Source organism: Onthophagus taurus, chromosome 11, assembly GCF_036711975.1.
Source record: "Onthophagus taurus isolate NC chromosome 11, IU_Otau_3.0, whole genome shotgun sequence".
NCBI lineage: Eukaryota > Metazoa > Arthropoda > Insecta > Coleoptera > Scarabaeidae > Onthophagus > Onthophagus taurus.
Window position 1 is genome coordinate 21,144,457 of NC_091976.1, and position 21,551 is coordinate 21,166,007.

A 21,551-nucleotide genomic window follows, 5' to 3' on the forward strand; every position below is an offset into this window, starting at 1 on the left:
ATAATTATAATATCTGTTATGTCGAAAATTAAAACATACAGCGTAGTTGAGGCGAAGACGAAATGTAACACGTCTCTCGAGAGGAGCATACAGAACCACTTTTACGGATGCATTGCTAATTAGGTAAGACTCGTATACTGACGGAATAGAACATTTTTCAACTAACAATAAGTGTAACATAATCATAAAAAAGATTGAGAAAAGACAATGTAGACAACAGCGTATGAAATCAATTGTGATACGGACAACAATACCGATTGAGACACACAAATTAGAGAGCATAACATCTGGTCGAAACCCGAGTAATGTAGATGCACGGATACCAGTAATAACCTACTGCAGAAAATGCCTGAAATGTCTCCCCCAGGTTAGTAAGGTAATTCTTGGACTGGGTTGGTCAGCAATAGAAAACCTAAGGATAAAATAGTAAATGTAGATCTATACAGGGTGATTCTCAACTAATACGCATAAACTTGTGAATTTATTCCTCATGACAAATAATGAGTAATAGGTGAAAAAAATTGTAGCAAAAGTTTTTTAGCTAACTAGATATCGATGAAATTTACTTAAGAATACATATAAGATTTTAAAATGACATCAAAGCATCATCTGCATAGCACTTAATCGTGATTGCCATTGATTTGTAATGTTTGCCCTGTTCTAATTCTTTTATCCTTACTTTGTCGAACGTTTTGGTTAGATCAACTAAACAGAGGAAGGCTACCTGACGTTTTTTCGCCGGAGTTCTCTCTGATTCTTTTTGATGCTCTCAACATTTTCCTCGATATTGTGTGATCCGTATATGTCATTCTTCATCTCGTTACTAAATTTCGCCATGCATCATTTGTGTAGGCAACTCTTGCAATCAGGAGGACATGAGCAAACGACTCACTCAAATGTATGTAAACATTTTTTTGCAGAAGATGAAATAAGTATGGTGGTGTCAGTTCTAAACAGATGAGATAATTTGGTGTTGCTGTGTAAGATGATTTTTAGAAGGAAAGACTGTACTCTTTGGAGATGGTATGATAGCGTGGCGTAAACCAGGGTGTTGGCGGATTGACTCGGCAACAGTTTGTATCTGATTTCGCAATCTTTGCTCAGTATTAACTTCGGTGAAGTACACTATGCTTTTTAAGTGATCCCAAAACAAAAAAAACAAGAGGATTGAGGTCGGGCGATCGAAATGGTCAGGCCAATAGACTACCTCGACCTGTTCATCTTCCGAGAAGCACCTTATCTAGATGTCGCCGCATATATCGGATATCTAGGAAATCAAAAATCTTTTATTACAATTTTTTTCACCTATTAGCCATTATTTGTCGTGAGGAATAAATCCCCCAGTTTATGCGTATAGGTTGCGAATCACCCTATATAGTACATTTTAAGATTTAAGTAGCTTAATCTAGAACACTTATTTTTTCAGAAAATACTGTTTTTGGGATAACAAAGATAAAGCACAATTCAATAATTTATTGCAAATTTTTTTAGTACTCACTTCATATCTTTTGTATATCATAACAGTATATAATATTAATTGGTTTTCAGATGTATGGCACTACCTGCCAAAAAAATTGCAACACCTCGAAAGAGATGAGTCACCAAGCTGGAATCTTAACAAAACAACTGGATGCATCAGAAAAGTCGGTGATAAAAAGATCACATCAATACACAAAGAATTGCAAGTTTTTATATGGTTTCTTGCTGTTGAATCGGAACCCTTCAACAGTGCTTCAAACATGGACGCGCGGGCTGAAGAACATAACCAACATCGTCGTCTTAGACAAATGAGTCTTAGAGACAGATTTCCTTCTTCGGCTGCAAGTGGTGTTGACTAGATGAGAGATCTGAAGCAGATAGTGTCGCCAATCATATCTCCACTTATACCGACCTCTACGCAACTTCACAAAAGAGCTAGACTTCTATGGTGCCAAAAAAGACAACGTTGGATCGATGACTAGGATTACACAATATTTGTCGACGAATCCCGGTTCTGTTTGGGGCAAATGATCGACGAGTAATGGTAAGAAGATTCAGTGGCGCGCGGTGCAGTTAAATTTTGCCCTTTGTGGTCATGGTGACCAAACAGTTGGTATTATGATATAAGGTGCCATATCGTTGGGGTAAGTCACCTCTAGTTATCAACCTTGGCAGTTTAAATGCACACCGATACATCCACGAGGTTTTACAGCCCGTTGAAATATCTAGGGTAAACAAATGCCCTAAACTGATATGATGGGTCGCTATATAAGGCGTCTACCACAAGGAGAAAACACCTTGCAGGAACTTCGTCGTCATCTACATCAAGCCTGACATAAGATTGCAGGAAATAGATGTATAGGATGTCTCTCAGAGGCGATCGTGAGGATGTAACATTTTATATGGATGTAACATAATTAGGTACTTGTAAAAATTTCAGCTTAGTGACTCAGCTTTTTCGAGGTATTGTAATTTTTTTTGGCGTAGTTTACTAAGTTATGGAAAGGTTATTTTAATGAATTACTACTTAACCTACTTTGTACATCTGAGTCACACCACTCCAGTTGTGTAGAGTGGACGAAAAGCTCTACCCCTTTTGAAGTTAGAGATAAGCTTTCAATTAATAATAGTTGGTAAGGGGGAGTCCGAGTTGTACGAACGGACGGTCCACATATTCGGAATTAAATCGTATCGCCACTAACAGATTTGCTCCGGTCCAAACGGCTGTGGCACACGCGATCAGATTGTTATCGGGACGTCGACAATGAAATGCTGCGTGCGCCCTACGAGTCGACTTATCAAACAGAGGGTTGCCGAGAGTCCCGACGACGTATTGCCTTCGGGAGTGTATTACTTCGAAAAGGGGCCCGTCGTCTGTTTGCTTGGATAATGTCTTCTATAAAGAGACAGATTAAGGTTACACTAGTGTACCACCAAAACGCTACACTATGAATACTAATTTTGAGGGTATATTGGGGGATATTGTACATCCAGCACCAAAAGTAACGTCAAGTCCTGTTAAAACAAATTGTAACATTTTCGAAATGAAGAGAGTGAATTAATTGAATCGGTAAAGTCCATCGGAGGGCGCGTAGTAAAAAAGGAAAATAAACAACAAAACCGACCACGTTCGAAAGTTCATCGGATGGAACCGGGCAAATTTAACTAGTTTCGAGCGAGTTTCGAATTAAATATATACCGTTCCCGTGCACCGAACCAATTAAAATCCTCCCGCTGTTTGCCCTCGCGAGTGTTGGATGAGGTGAATTTTGAATTTTGATGTCATCGCTAAACTGATACCAACCTTGGGAGTAACTCATTTTTCAAGCTACTTGAGGGCATGTGTCGGTGGCCGAATTTGGTGCTATTCGGGGGACACACACTCACCTGAAACAAAAAGATTAAAAAGACTGTAATTTTTTATTCAGATACTTATTTTTAACACGGTAAAGACTAATATAGAACGAATGTTGACTCGTGTATAATTAATGGAGTGAGGGAGGATTAGAAAGTAAACAGAACGTGGTCGAAGGAAGCACGCGATATATCAAAATGTGTAGCTTCCGACGCGGCCGGTCTGAACGTGTGTCGGAATCGGGTCGAACGCGTATTGACGTCGGTGCCGGGACGCGCGTCCCACAGGAAATCGGTTGTCCCAGATCACGCATTGTGCCCCAGGTGACCGTAAGCGGCCGTCATTGTTAATCGAATTAGTTTTGCAAACAATCGGAATTTGTCGCCCGAAAGTAATTGCCCGATTTCGGCTCCAGTTTGCAAGGTTGGTTTTGATTTGGACCACAATCGAATCAAACTCAATGTAACAAAAGGTTTCGCTTTGTGTTAAAAATCTTTTGTTGTTACTTTGTGTGTATAGATAACTAGAAAATTATAATTAAAAATTGATTATCTCTTAAATTTTAATGTAAGGATTATTTTGAAGAAAGGGGGTTAATAGAAATCCTTTGAATGGTTGTTTTTTGAATAGACTATTGGTTGGGTTTAGATGGGTTTTGGTGTAATGGAAGCCGGGTCCAGTTCGTATGGGGCAGTACAAGTGGGACCAGTAACTCATCCGGGTTAAGCCTATTGCGGGCGGCGAATGCGGCCTGCGCCATTTATTGGCGCAGAACCGTGTCAACTGAGCCCGTAGGGACGTTATTAATAGCGCTCGGGGGTGAGCTCCATGCATCACCCTCAAATCCCGATTTAAAAGCGTAGTCGTGGTTGGAGTTTTCGTAGAAAAGACGAAAGATAATTAAGCGCTTGGGCCTTGTTGTTGGCGAGTGCGCCGCAATCTCAACGCGGAATGCTTTGTAGCCGACGTTCCGCCGCCCGCTTTATTAGTTCACATACCTCATTAACCTATAATCTATCGCTTATTAAATTCCTTGCACATACTGCGACTCTCTATGGGCGCATATTTTCTATATGTAGTATTGTTGCATATTTGCTTCTAAAGTATTTTGAGTACGCTTAAGTAAAATCAGAAAGGTTTATTACAATCTCCAAAAGCGGTATACCTACCTACCCTTTCGGTGGAGTATATTTACACACTGGCGAACCCCTTAATTATGATAATGACTAGTAATAATCCAAAGGCTACACATGTCGTCCAATTTCCCGTTCGCTTGACATATGTTTCAATCACTGCTTTAGGAGTCACGCATTATGCCAACGTTCTGCAATAAAGCCAGGGTGGACGTCCCCTCAGGTAGGCCCATATGGTGCTTTTGGACCGCCCAAATCATCTTTGCCGGACAAAAAAGAAGTTGATGCTGGTATAATTTTAGGATACCTGCGACCTCCGTCTGTTGTTTCTCCCAATCTTCCAAGCATGTTCGGTTTTAAAACACCGTGTTATTAAGATTGTAGCCACATTCAATCTGATAAGTAAGAGTAATATATTTGAAAATTTATTGGAGGTAATTATATTAACTTGTTAATTTAGTTTGTTATCGAAACTAACGGATTGTATATAAAGTCGGTGTTTTACAATTATCGGGTGAATTCGGTTCTCTCCGACCGACTAATAGTGCAGATTCTCGCTGCTAATGGGTATTAAATCAGCCCCCGGCGGGCGTTTACGAAAATAACCGGTATAAATTTCAATTTTAACGACCCACGGAAAGGGGAATAGTGGGAACGCCGATTCTTGCATGAAATATCAGGGGCGGCTAAGGCGGCCCCCCGAATGGCCGAAATTTACGAGACTCCTGTGCCCTCTGGGGCGGTAAACCGGCCCCTTGTAATTGTTGGGGAAAATTTCTGACCCGGGCGGTCCAATTTCCATTGTAATTTCGCTTGGTTTTTCTGGTTTGAGCCTCCCCTCTGAATTAATCTGCTTTCATAAGCCCTTTCGACTTCTTTCATAGCTTTCACAATGAAAATTCTCTTAGTCAACCTTAAAACACTCTTTTCTTTCGTTTCTTTTATTTCACTAAAATCCTTACAATTTAGCACTTATAAACGATTTTTTGTTTTAAACAAAATAAAATGCTGAATTATTTTTTATGGGCATACGTAAATATGTAACAGCGCACGCCCTCAAAAGTTTTATAGGTCACAATTTTGATCGATCGAGGGTAGAGTTTCACGTTGACAAAAAAAAATCACGGCAGATTATTCCGTTTTAAACCAATACTTGCAGGTGCGCATTCATTTTCGTAAACCGGGGTGCCTGCAGCCACAAAAAGCGAGGCCGTACCACCGACCGATACGCTATTTTTTAGGGCCGGCGTCCACTGCGGGCGCATTATATTCGATGGCGAAATAAATGAAAACCCGATATCGGCTTAGTCGTGAATGGTGTGGGCCGTGCAGGATTTTAAACCGCTCAGCCAGTCATACATCAGCGAAATCCCATTTCATGGCGGCGTGGAACAACAACGATAGGGCTCCCGGTTGCCAGATAGGGCCTATCTATCCCTCTGTATGGATAGTTGCGCGCACCACCACCTACAGGCGCGGGCCGGCCTCAATTAACCCTTTAATTTATTATTAGGGCAGAGTAAACGGCTTTCACACGCCGAAACATGCGCGCAATTTGCGACGTTGGGATACAAAGGGTGTACTGACGTAGATTGTACCGAAATGGGTAGGATTTTGATGAAATCATGATAAGCTCTTACATTAACATCGATTCATTTTATGTTCATCAAAAATTATTAATCCTGCACGTTATATATTATGAAATCACATTTCACCGAAATTAACTGCGTCGTTACTAACGTTAGTACATTCATTGTTTACCCAAACGATTTGCTTGAGTGAGTACATTAATTTTATAGCGTACTCGATTCGGATCTTTGGGGAATGCGTTAAACTTGTATGTAGGTGTGTTGGTAACCAGTTGGGGGTCGATTCCCTATCCAGTTTAGAAGTAATAAAGGGGCGTAGCGGTCAAACATATATAAACACGCGTCGTTTAATGAAATTCTCCACAGCATGTAAGCGGAACGGTAACAGTCGGCTGTAACGAGGCGTAATATAGGGGGTTCGGAAGAAACTCCCCCCTTCGAGCCTGTTAATTTTAATTGTCGGGTTAATACACTGTCGTCCGGTCATAATTTACCGGCCGTTCTTTCGTTGTATACCTTATTCTGCACGAGAAACCCGTTGGGGGTGAAGCCGGAGAAGTGTATCATCCCCTTTCCGCTCCTTCGCAGGATTAATTTAATTGAAAAATTCCTTTGAAGAATACGCCCCGTCGTCGATTTTATTTCGTTTTCGTCTAGGGCGGATGGACGTCGTTTTCCAAGTATTCCTCCACGCTGTGAAGGGTCGCCGGTCCAGATTTCAATCGGCCGACATCTCGCGATTCAATCAATAATTTGGTACGGACGTCCGTCCATCCTAAGTCTGGCCACGTCTCAATCATAAAGACCAACTCGCCAAGGACCGGGGTGGGGGTGAAAAAACCCTCGTAAATACATAACTTTATCGGGAGCTTGGGGGCCAAACCACCACTAAGAAATTGCTTCATCTCGTAAAGTGCAGAGCCGTATTAATACTGCACAAGTTTTGACGTTTCTGATTTCTTTAGCAGCGCCACACCTTTCCCCGCACAACCGCATTGACAGCTGCGATAATACGAGATTTATAAGATCCACAGAAATCAACACATCCCCCTTCCTTCTTATTATAGCCGTTGTTGATTATATCTCGGGATTTATGTTGCTACATTATTATCTGGAACTTGCATTAGATCCGTCGTCTTTAACACCCACGCTAGGGCATCGTAATTACATGGTTGGTCTGAGTCGTATAATCTACTAGAGAACCAGTTCTGACTTGAATGTAAATTGAATAACATCTTGCTCCTTGGGGTGTGCCCTTTAAACCACTATAATGCCTTCGTTTGTATTCTTTTGGTACGACGCGTCGTCAGAAACGAATAAGGGTCATCTTGTGCCTCATTATCGAGTGCAGTTTGTCGGGTGATCCATCTTTCACCCGTCAGATGCAGCCGAGAGGACAACCGAATCGCACTTTTTGGAGGGACGATGACGGCGGTCATTATTACGAAAAACGCGGAGCATTAGTCATCCGACGGCGCGCCGCTTTATTACCCTGTCATATCGGGCGATATTCTCGCACAGCGAGGGTCTTAACGACGGTCTCGAGGTATCTTCCTGAAATAGTATCCAAGGATGATTGTTTACACGAGTTCTGGAGATTTATTTGCAACATTTCTTGGAATAATTCCTTCGAATTGCTTTTGTGGGCCGTTTTAACTGCTCGAGATTGTTTTAGTTGTAGATCTCGAAGAGTTGTGGTATCGTTCATCTTCCAAATCGCAATTTTATTCACAGTTTACTATATTATCTTAAAACCAAGAAATTGTTTCTTATCGTTTCCTTGGAAAATGATCCTAGGTAATATACCTACCACGTAAACATGCATTATTATATTTTGTATTGAAACAGATTTAATAATAATAATGTTTCGAGTTGGTATAACATTTTTATGGGTATTACTGTACATTCGTGATTAAAAGTTGCGTAAATCTATAAAGCTATTAGGGGTAGTGACGAAAACGAAAAGAAAGCCCATTAGGAGCTCACCCCCCTCAAATGAAATCTTTGAGGATTTCGGGCAATTAGCTGGACGATACCGTGTGACGCCCTGTCTATTTCCGCAATAAGCGATATCCCCCAATAAAGCTGGACGTCTAGACGCCCTTGTTGTTAGGCACCGACAAGAAGGGGGGAAAGCGTCGAATCCCCAAATTTATAGCTCCACACGCCGCGGAAAGCTGCGGGGAGAAAGCAATTATCATTAATCAAGGATTATGAATGGTAAAAGTTGGAGCGGCGCTTACCGAAGGGAGAGCAGCACTTTAAATTTTCCCCAGCGTCGCGGCGAAGTGCTTTCCGAAGTTAAACGCCGGGAAACAATTACGCGGCGAGTGAATGACCTTTTGCGCAAACCCTCGTGTGCGTAAACAAGAATTTCATTTGTACTCAGTCACGGAAGGCTCTCAAAGCATGCGAAGACTGACCACGAAAGCAGAGAACATGTTCTTACTTGGCTCTCGCATGCCACAGTACAATCTCCAATGAGAACTTTTAATAGACACGTTGAAAACCCTTCAGAATACTCTGCTGAAGTATCCGATGTATCGTATTATGCAAACGTTAAGTGACGGAATAACAAAATAAGGCGACAAACGAAGTGGAATTAAACGGAGCTGTTGGCCAAGCGCCAATTCGACGCATTTATATGCAGCGAAAGTTTTCAATACCGCTCCTGCATCTGCGTTTACTTTGAAAATACCATTGTTCTGTGAAATACATCTAAATTCAAGCCGCGAGGAGAATCGAGTTGATTTATCGCTGGGAGCAACTTGAATTTTGTTGTTTTTACTATAAAATTGTTTCCTGTATTGATTATTATAGCCAATTTTTACCTATGCGAAGTTAGCCCCCATTTTTCTAGCCCTAGCATTGATTATAACAAGAGAACCACTGAACCGATTTTGATAAACAATGTCTCATTCGAAAGCTGAATCCTTAGCCAACACGAAAGTGAAAACGCCCGATTCGAAATCTCTTTCGAATTCCGCAAAAACGCCAACATATTGCGAAGGTACACGAAAATAACACAAAAATAACTTTCTTTAAGTGGTCATAACTCGTAAACAATATACTCGATATATAGGTCATTCGATTGCATTCGACGGCTCGTTGTTTCTGCAAAGTATAGACGACCGAAAGTCTAGCGCCCAATAAGAAAAAATTAATTTGTATTGAATTGATTATAACTAGAGAATGGTTTGACGGATTTTAATGTTTTATATCTCAAACGAAAGCTTACGTCTGGCTGAATACGTTTTCGAAATATGTAAAGATTTTGATTAAAACACAAAAAACTAATTAATCAAACACATCATTTATCTCCTTAATTAGTTGATCAATTTTAGTCATCAACGTCTCGATCAAAAGTATGATCTACAATGAATGCGAAGGCGGAAATGCCCGATCTCAGAATTTACTAATTACCTACGTACGGTCATTTAAATGACTCCACGTATGAAAAACTACTTAATCAAATAAGTCAATTATCTCCTTTATTAATTGACCAATTTTAGTCGTCAACATCTCCATCAAAAGTATGATCCACGGTGAATACGAAAATGGAAATGCCCGATCTCAAAATTTACTAATTAAGTACGTACGATTGTTTAAACAACTCAGGTGACTTTAATACCTGGTAGTCCACTCCCCAAATACATAAAAAATAATTATTTGTAAACGGCTGTTTACTAATAGAGAACAAACTAATGTGAAAATGTTTGAAATATTCTACTAATCATAATAAAGTATGTAAAAAAACGCACAAAGTAATAGACTGATTTAAAATGTATTTGTACTAAAACAGAAAAGCTTTTTTTAATTTTTGGTTTTAGTATTTCTACCTTTAATATGATTTATTATTATTCTTACCACTTTTCTAGTATTTTTTTTTTATTTTATATTTTTAGCTGTACCGGGTATCCCGTTAAGGGTACGGAGAGGATGATACAGCCAACGATGTTTATAGAAAATAAGAAATTATATATAGCGGAATAAATCTTCATTAAATTTGCTTTAAAATGTAATTTATTTTATGATGATATCTCAATTCGTTCTTGATATATGATTTTTTTTTAATTTATATTTCATGACACAAAAAATAAGGGATGATGCATAATCCAACGTCTTGGCTGCTTCGTTTTAATTATTTGTTGGGCACCTGATTCTTTTGCAGGAAGTGTTAAACAATGAAATTCGATTAGCGCGTTTTATTTTAGTAAAATAACGTAAGTTTTATTTGAAATGTTTCGAGAAAACGAGTAATTTTTTTATTGAAAGGTTGAGTTTTAAAACCAAAAAAACAATTTAAAACCGCTTCGCCCCGTCGTCTTTACATTTTTTGTTTATTCACCTCCAGTATTCCAGCTTCACACAATAAATTAAGGAGGGGATGTTTGGAAGTTGATTCGCTAATAACACATTTTAGTTGATGTGCGGGCGTTGAAGGGTGATAAAGTAGTTTTGAAAAATAAAACTTATTACTTGAATTAAGTGATAAATACGTGCTATATTTATGCTAAGTGTTAAGTGATATTAGTGATGTGATATAGTTGAGATCATCGGATTGCTAGTTTATGGATGTTAAAAGGTATCATATTAATTAATTTTTTTTGTCACAATAAATTAATTTATCTTTTCTTTCCAGCTGAGCTTCGAAGTAAAATCCAAGGGAAACAACATCCATTCGGTGAGTCGTTTTTAATTTTATTAATTTACCAAAACATATCGGAGTTGCTGATCTATCCTTGAAATGATCTGAAACTCAAAAATCAAATGATATACATTTCTATATACTTGTGATTATCGCTTGAACTAGAACTAAGCAAAAAAACATTATTGGCAAAATGGCACCTAGTCAAATTAAGATAATCGATTTTGTTCTTGAAATCGATAAGTTTATTGCAAAAAGAAACATATGTATATATCGTAACAGTTCTCTGTAGGTGATATGATAGAAAGATGCTATTTGAAAGTGCATTTCAAATTTCTAGACTTGAGCCAACACGAAAGTGAAAATGCCCGATTCGAAATCTCTTTCGAATTCCGCTAAAACGCCAACATATTGCGAAGGTACACGAAAATAACACAAAAATTACTTCCTTTAAGTGGTCATAACTCGTAAAGAATGTACTCGATTATCAATATATATGTATAGGCCTTATGCGTTAAGGGTACGGAGCGGATGATACAGCCAACGATGTTTATAGAAAATAAGAAATTATATATAACGCATTAAATCTTCATTAAACTTGCTTTAAAATGTAATTTATTTCATGATGATATCTCAATTCGTTCTTGATATACGATTTTTTTTTAAATTTATATTTCATGACACAAAAAAATAAGGGATGATGCATAATCCAACGTCTTGGCTGCTTCGTTTTAATTATTTGTTGGACACCTGATTCTTTTGCAGGAAGTGTTAAACATTGAAATTCGATTAGCGCGTTTTATTTTAGTAAAATAACGTAAGTTTTATTTGAAATGTTTGGAGAAAACGAGTAATTTTTTTATTGAAAGGTTGAGTTTTAAAACCAAAAAACGATTTAAAACCGTTTCGCCCGTCGTCCTTACATTTTTTGTTTATTCACTTCCAGTATCCCTTCTTCACACAATAAATTAAGGAGGGGATGTTTGGAAGTTGATTCGCTAATAACGCATTTTAGTTGATGTGCGGGCATTTAAGGGTGATAAAGTAGTTTTGAAAAATAAAATTTATTACTTGAATTAAGTGATAAATACGTGCTATATTTATGCTAAGTGTTAGGTGATGTTAGTGATGTGATATAGTTGAGATCATCGGATTGCTTGTTTATGGATGTTAAAAGGTATCATATTAATTCATTTTTTTTTGTCACAATAAATTAATTTATCTTTTCTTTCCAGCTGAGCTTCGAAGTAAAATCCAAGGGAAACAACATCCATTCGGTGAGTCGTTTTCAATTTTATTAATTTACCAAAACATATTGGGATAATTCGCGATTTGAACGGTGTAATGATGCTAGATAAAAACCGTTTGCACGCTACTCGTTGGATTTGTGCTTGAAAAACGGTACCATTCAATAAATTTTTACATTTTGTGTTTGAAAAATTTTAAAGCCTTAATTATTAACATTGTCAAAACATAAAATAATTTGAAATTGAGTGTAAACCACTCCAAGTAATTCAAGCTTTCTTTTCAAGGAGGGAGTCTCTTTTTTGTATCAAATAAAATCATTTAATCTTTTGCATATGTTTTCATGATATATTTACTTATTTAAAAAGAATTGTTTATAGAAAATAATCTTTACATTGTCCCTTAACCAAATTGGTGCGTGGATTGTCTGAGTTGCTGATCTATCCTTGAAATGATCTGAAACTCAAAAATCAAATGATATTCTTTTCTATATACTTGTGATTATCGCTTGAACTAGAACTAAGCAAAAAAAGATTATTGGCAAAATGGCACCTAGTCAAATTAAGATCATCGATTTTGTTCTTGAAATCGATAAGTTTATTGCAAAAAGAAACATATGTATATATCGTAACAGTTCTCTGTAGATGATATGATAGAAAGATGCTATTTGAAAGTGCATTTCAAATTTCTAGACTTGAGCCAACACGAAAGTGAAAATGCCCGATTCGAAATCTCTTTCGAATTCCGCTAAAACGCCAACATATTGCGAAGGTACACGAAAATAACACAAAAATTACTTCCTTTAAGTGGTCATAACTCGTAAAGAATGTACTCGATTATCAAGATGTATGTATAGGCCTTATGCGTTAAGGGTACGGAGCGGATGATACAGCCAACGATGTTTATCGAAAATAAGAAATTATATATAGCGTATTAAATCTTCATTAAATTTGCTTTAAAATGTAATTTATTTCATGATGATATCTCAATTCGTTCTTGATATACGATTTTTTTTTTAAATTTATATTTCATGACACAAAAAATAAGGGGTGATGCATAATCCAACGTCTTGGCTGCTTCGTTTTAAATATTTGTTGGGCACCCGATTCTTTTGCAGGAAACATTGAAATTCGATTACTTAGCGCGTTTTATTTTAGTAAAATAACGTAAGTTTTATTTGAAATGTTTCGAAAAAACGAGTAATTTTTTTATTGAAAGGTTGAGTTTTAAAACCAAAAAACTATTTAAAACCGCTTCGACCCGTCGTCTTCACATTTTTTGTTTATTCACCTCCAGTATCCCTTCTTCACACAATAAATTAAGGAGGGGATGTTTGGAAGTTGATTCGCTAATAACGCATTTTAGTTGATGTGCGGGCATTTTAGGGTGATAAAGTAGTTTTAAAAAATCAAACTTATTACTTGAATTAAGTGATAAATACGTGCTATATTTATGCTAAGTGTGAGGTGATGTTAGTGATGTGATATAGTTGAGATCATCGGATTGCTATTTTATGGATGTTAAAAGGTATCGTATTAATAAATTTTTTTTGTCACAATAAATTAATTTATCTTTTCTTTCCAGCTGAGCTTCGAAGTAAAATCCAAGGGAAACAACATCCATTCGGTGAGTCGTTTTTAATTTTATTAATTTACCAAAACATATCGGGATAATTCGCGATTTGAACGGTGTAATGATGCTAGATAAAAACCGTTTGCACGCTACTCGTTGGATTTGTGCTTGAAAAACGGTACCATTCAATAAATTTTTACATTTTGTGTTTGAAAAATTTTAAAGCCTTAATTATTAACATTGTCAAAACATAAAATAATTTGAAATTGAGTGTAAACCACTCCAAGTAATTCAAGCTTTCTTTTCAAGGAGGGAGTCTCTTTTTTGTATCAAATAAAATCATTTAATCTTTTGCATATGTTTTCATGATATATTTACTTATTTAAAAAGAATTGTTTATAGAAAATAATCTTTACATTGTCCCTTAACCAAATTGGTGCGTGGATTGTCTGAGTTGCTGATCTATCCTTGAAATGATCTGAAACTCAAAAATCAAATGATATTCTTTTCTATATACTTGTGATTATCGCTTGAACTAGAACTAAGCAAAAAAAGATTATTGGCAAAATGGCACCTAGTCAAATTAAGATCATCGATTTTGTTCTTGAAATCGATAAGTTTATTGCAAAAAGAAACATATGTATATATCGTAACAGTTCTCTGTAGATGATATGATAGAAAGATGCTATTTGAAAGTGCATTTCAAATTTCTAGACTTGAGCCAACACGAAAGTGAAAATGCCCGATTCGAAATCTCTTTCGAATTCCGCTAAAACGCCAACATATTGCGAAGGTACACGAAAATAACACAAAAATTACATCCTTTAAGTGGTCATAACTCGTAAAGAATGTACTCGATTATCAAGATGTATGTATAGGCCTTATGCGTTAAGGGTACGGAGCGGATGATACAGCCAACGATGTTTATCGAAAATAAGAAATTATATATAGCGTATTAAATCTTCATTAAATTTGCTTTAAAATGTAATTTATTTCATGATGATATCTCAATTCGTTCTTGATATACGATTTTTTTTTTAAATTTATATTTCATGACACAAAAAATAAGGGGTGATGCATAATCCAACGTCTTGGCTGCTTCGTTTTAAATATTTGTTGGGCACCCGATTCTTTTGCAGGAAACATTGAAATTCGATTACTTAGCGCGTTTTATTTTAGTAAAATAACGTAAGTTTTATTTGAAATGTTTCGAGAAAACGAGTAATTTTTTTATTGAAAGGTTGAGTTTTAAAACCAAAAAACTATTTAAAACCGCTTCGACCCGTCGTCTTCACATTTTTTGTTTATTCACCTCCAGTATCCCTTCTTCACACAATAAATTAAGGAGGGGATGTTTGGAAGTTGATTCGCTAATAACGCATTTTAGTTGATGTGCGGGCATTTAAGGGTGATAAAGTAGTTTTAAAAAATCAAACTTATTACTTGAATTAAGTGATAAATACGTGCTATATTTATGCTAAGTGTGAGGTGATGTTAGTGATGTGATATAGTTGAGATCATCAGATTGCTATTTTATGGATGTTAAAAAGTATCGTATTAATTAATTTTTTTTGTCACAATAAATTAATTTATCTTTTCTTTCCAGCTGAGCTTCGAAGTAAAATCCAAGGGAAACAACATCCATTCGGTGAGTCGTTTTCAATTTTATTAATTTACCAAAACATATTGGGATAATTCGCGATTTGAACGGTGTAATGATGCTAGATAAAAACCGTTTGCACGCTACTCGTTGGATTTGTGCTTGAAAAACGGTACCATTCAATAAATTTTTGCGTTTTGTGTTTGAAAAATTTTAAAGCTTTAATTATTAACATTGTCAAAACATAGAATAATTTGAAGTTGAGTGTAAACCACTCCAAGTAATTCAAGCTTTCTTTTCAAGGGGGGAGTCTCTTTTTTTTGTATCAAATAAAATCATTTAATCTTTTGCATATATTTTCATGATATATTTACTTATTTAAAAAGAATTGTTTATAGAAAATAATCTTTACATTGTCCCTCAACCAAATTGGTGCGTGGATTGTCTGAGTTGCTGATCTATCCTTGAAATGATCTGAAACTCAAAAATCAAATGATATTCTTTTCTATATACTTGTGATTATCGTTTGAACTAGAACTAAGCAAAAAAAACATTATTGGCAAAATGGCACCTAGTCAAATTAAGATAATCGATTTTGTTCTTGAAATCGATAAGTTCATTGCAAAAAGAAACATATGTATATATCGTAACAGTTTCAAAATCAGTTCAGTGGTTCTCTTGTTATAATCAAAATACTATACATGTAAAATCCTATCTAATTTGGGGCTAGAAAAATGGGAGATAACTTCGCATATTTTTATCTGATATTTCAACTTGTAGTAGCTATCGTCGAATTGATATTGAAAAAGTATCAGACTACTAGTAGTAGCGGAAAAGTAATGCTTTCTGTTGACAACTCGAGATCCTGGCAGCTTCTGAAAAAGGAGACAATACGTCTGGGAGGCCTCGCGTCGTTTTAATCTGGCTAAGAGTTGCGACGTTTCGGATTTCAGCGCGCCATTATTGAAACATCGCCCGCAAATATCTGTATCAGATATGGCGGCGAAAGAGGCGCTTTCCGAGCGCGAGAAATCGCAGGGGAAATCTCCATTCTTCCTATTGTTGCCCTCACTGGCTTTTATCGCCCCATGCACACATCGCCTTTACCCCAGTTAACAGGGCCGTACTCAGACCCTAAAAAGAACTCCAACGAAAACCTTTTCCTAAATTTTTCTAGCGTCAAAGTAGATATTTTATTACTGTAACAAATCCCTTGGAGCGACCACATGGCTTGACGTGCCTAAATAAAAAAGTCGCCCATAAAATTATGACGACGTGCCGTGTGTAGCTACGTAACGCACACACGTAAAATTAATTATACAATGCAACCCGACTAGGACTTGTAATCTCTCTTCTCGTACCGCTTTTTTTCCACCTCGCGGTATTAACGAGCCTAATGCCCTAATGTGTGGGCGTTGCCCCGGTCATGGGAACCACATGTTGTGCCTTCCTATGAGGTGTATTTTTGAGCGGCGTCCTTCCTTAATTGATATTTAGTCGAAGATAAATAACTCGAAGAGATTTATATGGAGACATGTGTTCCTACCTTTAGGGCTATAATATACCTATTGTATGGATAAGCATTAATGCATATAAATTGGCAATTATTTATTATGTAATTATGATAATTATAAGCTTGAAAAGTTTTTGTTATACTACAATGTTTGTGGTATCTTAGAGTTAATGCTCATCAAAGTTTTGATTAAATATTTTGTATAATATATGCAGGAACGTAGAGATACTTGAAATCGTTCTAAGAATTTATAAAGGCAAAAGACTGGTTGGAAATCTAGTACAACGTAAACGGTATTTCGAATGGATTCCGTGCGTTCGCGACCATATTGCGCTATTTCCGTCAGTTTATTCATAGTTGCCCCGTCTACTCGCGCGCCGTAAAACTTGGCGACGTCGGAATCGCACTCATTAAGCCCCTAGCCTGGTCCGTAGTTACACTAGGAGGAGGCGAACAGGGGTTGGGCAAAATATAAACATCGTCGGCGTCCCGCCCATATTAAAAGTTTAATTTTAACTCGCGGGCGACCAATTTCGCTAAAACAGTTGTTCCACCACTAGACGTTTTAGATTAAATTGGATGCAACGCCGGGCGCCTTATAGTTGTTCACCCCGCGGCCTCTTCCCTTCGTTCTCATCGAGGAACAAAATATTATTTGCTTGCGAGGAATCCGCGCGGATTAACGCCGACAGGCCAATTGTGCTTGAATCGGAATGATTTAATGCGCCAGTGAGGTATTTAAAAGGCTTCCGCAGCTGTTATTAAGTCGACGGAACGCTTCCTTTACTCTCGCGAAGCTTTGCTCTCTCCGCCTACGGCGAATTTACTGCGCAAACTTGAATTAGTGACGGCTGTGTGCACTACGAAACTAAGAAATATTAATTGTCTAGATCATCTTTAGCTGCTTTCTTAATTATACATTGTTAACTTTGTATCTTAAACAGTTATTATATTAATTGTAATTATAATTTCATTATTTTTAGTTATTTGGATGACAACAATTGATCATAAATGTATTTCCACACATCATTTAAGTATAAGTCCTCCACATTGTTAGAAAATGATAGTAGTACCTATCGATTGAACATTTGTTTTGTTTCTGCATCAACCTTTTGGGCATTTATTATTACATTTGTTAGGAATATTAGTCACCTCTTTATATAAAAATATTCCATTCTGCAGCAAAGGTGGAATCTTTGCAAATTGCTGTCTAGAAAAGTAAATGTATTTATTGAACAAGTAGATGATGGTGAATATGATTTTTTTGTTGAAAAAAATATTTCTGACATTGCTAAATTCAACAAACATGGAGCCAGTGTTTTCAAAGTTGTCTCTATATCCATTAAATTTCCACCTTTGACTTCAATTTTAATGGTTCTGCTTCCGAATTGAGTTTCTATGGTCATTCCATCGTTAAATCTTTCATCGCAGCGATCCCCAGGACGTTGAGGATTCAGGTATATTACAGCAGTTCATCTACTCCCTACTTCGATGAATCATTGAAGTGTTCCGGGATACTAACTACGATGTTTACGGTTCAGGTCCCCAGCCAGGATAACTTTTTTTCATTGGATGGTAGTAGACTGTCGAACTCTTGTTGTCTTACGCTATTGTATATGGCAGCTTCACATAAAATGTACTATCGAATACTCTAAAGTTCATAAATAACAAAGAATCGTCTATTATTGGGATTTGTCAGTTCTTCAACATACATTTGAGTGAAAGATAATATCGTGAATATCCGGTAACATTAGCTACTTGTACTCGTTATTACGGTAATTGTGGAGCGAGTACTCCTATATTTCTTATAGCTTGCTTCGATGAATCTATAGAGTAATCTATGAGTTCCACTATATGAAAATACACTAGGATAACGAGATGACATAATGAACGAATTCGGAATACCCATAAAATTAACCAGACTAGTAAAAACTACAATGACGGATACCACAGCATATGTCAGAATACAGAATCATTCGAAATAACACAAGGATTGAAACAAGGTGATGGATTGGCCCTCGTTCTCTTCAATATCGCCTTGGAATATGTCATAAGAAAAATGTCGATCAATTCTTCAAACATCTTGAATAATAAGTCCTTCCAAATAGTAGCATATGCTGATGACTCGAGCAAATACTCTTTTTGCTGAATCCCATGACAGGTTTTCCTTTAAAACAGTTGATATCCCTACAATAATAAGTGCATTAAACGGAATCAAATCGACAGCTGCTGAAGCCGATAAAGTAAATATCATATTTATCAGAAAATGGCTTCCGGACTTATTGCCATACAATGTGCACATTGTGAACTCCTGCCTTGAGCAATCAGTATTTCCCGATGCCTGGAAGTCTGCTGTTATAATGCCCTTACCAAAAAAAGGGAACCCTGAAAAGTGTATGGAGGTTCAGCTGTGTACAGGGTGGGCAAATTTGGGTGTTATTATAGGCTATCTCAGAAACTATAAGAGATACGAAAAAAGTAGGTGCCATGTCCCGGTCTCTTTTTTCGAGACTAAGCCAATCCCGCAAACACCAAACCTCTATCTTTTTTTGTTTTTAAGTTATAGCCAAAAAGTCAAATTTTCGTGATTTTAAAAAATGCTCATATTTCGTTTATTTTTGAAATTAGAGAAATGGGGTTGATACGTTCTTAAGACACTTTTTTAAGTAGAATATATTGCCGTTGAAAAGTTTTAAATATACTTGATGATTTTTGAGATATAACACAAAGTTGTGTTTTTTTAAATACAAACTATACTTGATTATGATGTTAAAGAAAAGAGCATATTTTTAGCTTTCCAATGATGTATCGCTCGCATGATGTTTCTGCGGAAAATAAGCGTTAATTTTCAATTCGAAAATAGTAAGCGCGAATGTTCAAAATTTTGATTATAGTAGGCGTGTCCGGACAGTAAATACTACCTAGTGGCTATAATATATGGTTTTGCACGAATATGACAGAATAAAGTTGGTTTTGTACCATTATTCAGGATAAGTTGGTTTTGTACCAACGAATAAAAACTTTGAATAGTGAATTTAAATTTCTCAGCATCTTATCGCTGACTTTGTTCACCAATAAAAAATGATTAGCATTTAAGTTTGTTTATTAAAAATACAAGAAATGTATTAATTAATGAATAATTAAATATGGACAACTTCAGGAACTAAACAGTCATAAACTGTCATCTTGTTCTACTCAACTTACTGGTTGTAAGATTAGAACAGTTCGGTATCAATGAATGAAATCTTCGGTAGTATTTTCCCAGTTTTCCCCAAACATAAGATGTAGAAGAATCTTTTCTTTTGAAATTGGGTGAGATAGAGGAAAATTAGGAATCATAAACTGGGAGCGGACTTTCCATTGAAACACCGTTTGAATGGGGATATGAAGACTTATGTATCATCTTCAAAGCGGACTCCAATATATTCTATATTTAATTTTATCGTTTTATTTAAAGATAATGCGGAACTTCTTAAACGGGAAACTCGTTTCGCAAAATTCATGAATGAAATGACAAGTAAACTCACGTTGCTATAGTAACTAAGTAGTATTTAGCGTTTTCCTCGCCTACTATAATTAAAAATTTGAATGTTAATCTTTAATATTTTAAAAATTGAAAAATAACGCTTATTTTCCGCAGAAACATCATGCGTGCGATACATCATTGGAAAGCTAAAAATATGCTCTTTTCAGTAATATCATAATAAAGTATAGTTTGTATTTAAAAAAATACAACTTTATGTTATATCTCAGAAATTATCAGCTATGTTAAAAATTTTTCAACGACAGTATATTCTACTCAAAAAAGTGTCTTAAGAATGCATTAACCCCATTTCTCTAATTTCAAAAATAAACGAAATATGAGCACTTTTTGAAATCACTAAAATTTGACTTTTTGGCTATAACTTAAAAACAAAAGAAGATAGAGATTTGATCTTTACGGGATTGGATTAGTCTCGGAAAAAGAGACCGGGACATGGCACCTCCTTTTTGTGTATCTCTTATAGTTTCTGAGATAGCCTATAATAACACCCAAATTTGCCCACCCTGTACATATATGGATGAACACAATGTGCTGCCTCTATTCCAATCCGGTTTTCGACCTAGTTATAGTTGTACCACTGCCTTATTAAACGTGACTGATGATCTCTTGAGGGTCGCGATGATAGTCGGAGTAGAGTGGTTGTGCTCCTGGATTACAGCAAGGCTTTTGACAAAGTCATGCTGTTATCGCTCTTGCATTATGTTGGTATATCTGAGCCGGCAGTGTCTCTTATAAACAACTTTCTTTCTGGCCGAGTCTATGTAGTGAGATTGGGAGAGGAATTTTCGGCTTATTTACCCGTGGAGGCTGGTGTGCCTCAGGGATCTTTTTTAGCTCCGCTACTATTTACTCTGTACACCTCTCAACTGCCCAAATGTGTTAAACACTCGTCAGTACATATGTACGCTGATGACATTAAGTATGTTGCCTTATCATGTACAAAATTAAACCCAGATCTTCTAGCACTTCCGGAGTACTCCATCAAATTGACCTTTGGCAATTTATTAGCTGATAATGTTAATGTTTCATTGAATACTGAGCGACTGGTCGTGTCTCAGAAGGCAAGAAATTTGGGAGTGGTGTTTGACTCTAATCTTCGTTTCACCACTCACGTCACTGCTTGTATAAGGAAGGCATATGCAGCTCTTCGGTGTCTCTACCGACATCGTCGGGTACTTAACTCCACCACTAAAAGATACCTATGTGATACATTGGTTTTATACAACTTTGTGCATTGTTCGGCCATGTATGGACCATGTTTAATGGAATTTGATTTGCATCGCAGTCAAAAAGTTCAGAATAGTTGTTTCATTTACGGGATCAGAAAGCATGAAACTATATCTCATACTATAAGTAATGCTGGGTGGTTGAAC

At 36.6% G+C, this 21,551-nt stretch overlaps 1 protein-coding gene across 11 annotated transcripts in view; it reads right to left on the minus strand.

Annotated features, from left to right (window-relative positions):
* Positions 1-21,551, minus strand: part of LOC111414393 (teneurin transmembrane protein Ten-m) — a 149,677-nt gene that overhangs the window by 73,721 nt on the left and 54,405 nt on the right. For 8 of the 11 annotated variants that reach the window (XM_023045718.2, XM_023045716.2, XM_071200056.1 and 5 more), the window contains exon 2: positions 3,284-3,366. The exons of the other annotated variants lie outside the window; for them this stretch is intronic. In XM_023045718.2, coding sequence (XP_022901486.2) covers positions 3,284-3,299 — 16 coding nt within the window. In that variant the 5' untranslated portion in view covers positions 3,300-3,366. The remainder of the gene's footprint in view (positions 1-3,283; positions 3,367-21,551) is intronic. 11 annotated transcript variants of the gene reach the window in all.